Raw genomic sequence first — 5,065 nt, 5'->3', positions numbered from 1 at the left:
CTGTTTAACCATGATGTCCTTGGACTTGGCCCCTTAACACAAATTTCCTGCCACTGCCTGCCTGATTTACTGGATGAATGCTTTCCTCCTACTTACAGAAAAATGAATAGCTGAATTTCTGAATTGGTTGGGATTATTTTTTTAAGATCTCTTTAAAAAAAAATCCCCAGCACCATTTTGTTTTCTGTATCACAGAATAATTGCCCGACCTGAAGCCACACCATCCCACGAAGCTGTTAATGGAAGCCAAACGCTGGCAGCAAACCCAAACTCGAACAAATATTTGCAGAGAGTGAGGCTGGGGACAGGGGATCGCTCACACCACCACAGCCCGAACCCGACCTCCCTTTCCTCCTCAGGGAACCAAACAAATTCCAACAAGCAAACAAACCAACCAAAAATCCAACAAACCCAAATCTGATGTAAAAAGGTAAAGAAACGCACCCAGCGCTGACCAGGGAGCAGCAATTCGGGACTCTGCTGTTCCCCCCTTCCCTTTCCTTCCCTTCCTTTCCCACAGGGCTGAGGAGCGGCGCCCAACGCTTTTTCACCGCCTCCCGTTGCGCCCGTTGCTCAGCGGCCGTTAGGCGGAGGCGCGCGCGGCTCCTCCGCGCACAGACACGCGCGCGCGCAAACGCCTCAGCCCTTCTCGCTCCTCTCACTCGGGTTCGCCTACGGACCGGTACCGGCTCCGGGAACCGCAATACCGAGGCCGGGAGCAGCCGGGGCCGGGCTCGGCTGCTCCCGGCCTCGGCGGCGCCGCCTGGTGGCCACCGAAGGCCCCTCCACCTCTCCTCCGCCGCGCTGCCGAGACCGGCTCCGGCGGGGGCTGCGGCGGCGCCGTACACCCGCTCGGCCCCCGCGGCGCGGCCGTCCTCCCCTCACTCCCGCCTCCGGCGGAGTGGCGGCTGCATGGGGTGGTGCTGAGCGGCGGAGCGGCGGAACGGAACCATGCTGTCGAGGAAGGGGATCATCCCCGAGGAATACGTGCTGACCCGGCTGGCGGAGGATGTGCCGGATCATGCCCGGTATCGCGCCCGGGAGAGGCGGGCGCGTTTTGTGGGGAAGAACGGTGCCTGCAACGTGGCCCATAAAAACATCCGGGAGCAGGGACGTTTCCTTCAGGACGTCTTCACCACCCTGGTGGACCTCAAGTGGCCCCACACGCTGCTCATCTTCACCATGTCCTTCCTCTGCAGCTGGCTGCTCTTTGGCATGATCTGGTGGCTCATCGCCTTCGCCCACGGAGACCTGGATCACAGCACCCGGCTGCAGCGTGATCTGGGAGAGGGGGCGGCGGGGGGCCCGGACACCTTTGTGCCCTGCGTGACCAGCATCCACTCCTTCACCTCTGCCTTCCTCTTCTCCATCGAGGTGCAGGTGACTATTGGCTTCGGGGGACGCATGGTGACGGAGGAGTGCCCGGCTGCCATCCTGGTCCTGATCGTGCAGAACATCGTGGGGCTGGTGATCAACGCCATCATGCTGGGCTGCATCTTCATGAAGACCTCGCAGGCCCACCGCCGGGCTGAGACCCTCATCTTCAGCAAGCACGCGGTCATCGCCCTGCGGGAAGGGAAGCTCTGCTTCATGCTGCGGGTGGGTGACCTCCGGAAGAGCATGATCATCAGCGCCACCATCCGCATGCAGGTGGTGAAGAAGACTGCCAGCCTGGAGGGGGAGGTGGTGCCCCTCAACCAGATTGACATCCAGATGGAGAACCCTGTGGGGGGCAACAGCATCTTTCTTGTTTCCCCACTCATCATCTACCACGTGATAGACAAGAACAGCCCCCTCTACGACATCTCCCCCCTGAACCTTCACCACCACGAGGACCTGGAGATCATTGTCATCTTGGAAGGGGTGGTGGAGACCACTGGCATCACCACTCAAGCCAGAACCTCCTACCTGGCGGATGAAATCCTCTGGGGCCAAAGGTTTGTACCCATCGTGGCAGAGGAAGATGGGCGATACTCTGTGGACTATTCTAAATTTGGTAACACGGTGAAAGTTCCCACCCCTTCATGCACTGCTAGGCAGCTGGAGGAGGACAAAAGCATTATGGACACCATGCCATTGTCCCCTAAAGGCACAATAAGGAAGAGGTCTGTCAAGCTAAAGCCCAAGTTTACCATAAGTGAAGAGCCTTCCTGATGCCGTATGACTGGGAAACTCAGTTAGGGCTTTGTGTCAGAGATCTCATAAACTCAAAACACTGAGGTGGCCTCTTACTTTTTTTTAAATTCAGGTTGGTAGCACAAGGTATGTTCTGGTGTTATTTATTGTGGGATAAATCTAAAGCTAATTACAGATTTTTTAAAGGTGTGTGAGATTTCCAGCAGCACTTGGAGTAGAAAGATCATGGTCTGCAGCTTTAAATTTCAATTCAGACTGTCCTATTTAATTGCACGATCATTTTGCATTGATTAATCTGCAGGTAATGACATTTTCTTAAAAAAAATAGATGTATATTTCTCTTCAGAGTTTTCAGTAATTAGGGTCTTGCAGTGTCCTAGAGTCAGTAGTTTTTAACTGTTTGGGTTTTTTTCTAAATTGAACAGCAAATATAGGAAAACAAAATATTAATAATTAATAAAGTAGGCTGGATTTAAATTATAGCAGAAAGGTCAGGCAACGTTATGTATGACACAAGAGCAGATCTCAAAGTGTCTATGTATTATACTCTGTGTCTCAAAGAAATTAACTGACAGCTTTGCTTCATCCATACTGTATTTTATGGAGCCAGTCCTACCACATGCAATATCAAATGTATTTGAATATTTACTTTTGTTTATTTTAAAACCCTTTTCACTTGCAAAATAAAACATTCAGGAATACCCTTTTGGACTCTACATTTCTGATAGTAAGCAATGCTTTGCCTTTAAAGATAGTAGCAGCTAGTATACTACTGCAATTAATTCTAAATAGGAAGAATTCTGCATTCTAATTGTCTAAATGAACAGAAGCAACATCTTCCCCCACAGAGCTACATGGCAATAAGCAGTAAAAAAATAAATATCTCTCTTAGGTCAGAATGAATTCTGTTAGATAATCAGGGAGTATAAATAGAATTAGATATTTTAAATGAGAGGGCAGTGCTGAATGCTGAAATTATAAATGCATGCAGTAGGCAAAACTTTTCAGTCCTTTCCCTTTTGTAAAAGAAGCAAAGGTTTTTGTGCTTAGGGAGAAGAGGGATACGTAAGACAGTGTGGTCACTTCTGGGATGCTGTGTCATAAAGCATACGCCTGCTGAGGAAATTATTCCCTTTCCATTTACATCCTGATCTCCCTGCACAGCCAGTGCTGGCCTTGTTTTATTTCACTAAATTCGAGATCTGATATTTACCAGCAAATACAAAGTAGCCATGTTCACCCCCTCTGTTTCAGCGTAACAGCAGGAGCATCCCCTTAGCACACTGCTGCAAATCCTCTGGGGGTATTGGTACCACCATTAGTGGTTTTGTTTCTATGCAGGGTTATTAGGAGACAGCAGCAGTATTAACTACAGAGTGCTATTTACAGGGCAAACTGCCACTCAAGTATACAAAGGTTGTATTGTCCATGTAAAACCTCTAAAGGCATTACAGAACTGGTCCAACACCTGGCTACACAAGCTGTAAGGTTATTTTCAAACTTAACTCTTTGAAGAGGTTACAGTATCAATTCTTGCACTATGTAGCTCACAGCAGACACCTGAAATTGTTTGTGTGGCAGTAATAGGGCAAATTTTGGTGCATTGTCAGTGTAACAGTATGAAAAACTCATTCAGAACTGTTACAAAACTTCCATATTGACTACAGAATATTTTCAGCCATCTATAATAAAATTAAATAACGTTTGCATATAACAAAATGTTGTTTTAAAATTATAAAATAGTAGTTCTGTTTTCAATAATTATGTGTTCCAGTTTTCCGAAATACATAATCAGCATTATGGGACTGTAAGTTAAAAGACTAAATGTCTATTCAGTTTCCAAATTCACAATTCACCAATACCATTCTGTGAATAGCTCTAAAAAGGTGGTATGTGTTTCATAGTGAGAAAGACAGTCAAAATAGCATTAACAAGTCATGAAAGGAAATTTGGAAATTTGTAATCTTAAGAAATCCTATTTTTTTTAAAGTAGGGAATAATTAAATTATTAAATTTCTTCTGTAAGGCTGAGTCGAATTGTCACATTTTTTTCCAGCTTTCCCTTTTACTGCTTCTGTTCCATCAGCCATCGGAAGGGCACTTACAGTAGAGCTATTTGCATCTCAGTGACACATTTGTTCCTTTGAAAGTTCATTCTTCTTCATTAGTTGCCACAATACTATTGCTCTCTTCTTACAAAAGTCACAGATAAAATTAATTAGAGTTAGATTTCCAGTGACTTGAAGCTGTTGGCTTCTCCTTAGCCTCCTTTTTATCTTATTTCAATGTATAAGATATGCCTTAAGGTTCTTGCATAAAACCTCTTCAGCTCTGGTACCATTTTAAAGATCTTGTCAAGATTTGACCTTAATGTGAAGCAAATTCAGCAGCACTACCATGCAACTATTTTCAGAGACAGATGCAAGCCTCTTTTTTCCTTAGGGAAATCTGTGCTGGAGAGAGGTAGAAAATTCTCTTTGTTCACTGTGAGATGAGCTGGGCTGTGTTCAGGACCATCTTTTAAGTCTCTTCTTTTACAAGAATCTGCCTAATTTTTGAAGTCTTGTAATAAATATGTATAATAATATCATGAGGCAGGCAGGATCTGTACTATTAAAAGCACTATATTGAATTACTGAAAAATGTTGGTGATTTTGAATATCAAGATTCTTGTAATTTTTAATTCTTCTGTTCTTTCAACATTTATAATATTCAGAAGCATTTCAGGCGCAGAGCAAGGAAGAGTAAGTGTATATATTTTGTACTAGGGATATAACTTCTTTGGGCAGATCCTTTGATTTTGTCAGTTACAAAGTATTTGGGAACACAATCATCTGAAATTGTTCTTAAAGTGGTACTTGTGCTGACCGCCCCCTCTCTGTAGGAAGGTTCTGAAGAAGGCGTCAATGCTATCAGTTGACACAGAAAA

At 45.4% G+C, this 5,065-nt stretch overlaps 1 protein-coding gene across 1 annotated transcript; it reads left to right on the top strand.

Annotated features, from left to right (window-relative positions):
• Positions 1-447: 447 nt before the first annotated feature.
• On the top strand, positions 448-4,119 carry KCNJ11 (potassium inwardly rectifying channel subfamily J member 11). The gene has a single exon (XM_008504817.2). It carries the CDS (start codon positions 952-954, stop codon positions 2,152-2,154), a length of 1,203 nt encoding a protein of 400 aa, XP_008503039.2. The 5' UTR covers positions 448-951; the 3' UTR covers positions 2,155-4,119.
• Positions 4,120-5,065: the final 946 nt, after the last annotated feature.

The sequence above is a fragment of the Calypte anna genome, chromosome 5, assembly GCF_003957555.1.
Source record: "Calypte anna isolate BGI_N300 chromosome 5, bCalAnn1_v1.p, whole genome shotgun sequence".
Lineage (NCBI taxonomy): Eukaryota > Metazoa > Chordata > Aves > Apodiformes > Trochilidae > Calypte > Calypte anna.
This window is presented reverse-complemented; position numbering and strand designations above follow the sequence as displayed.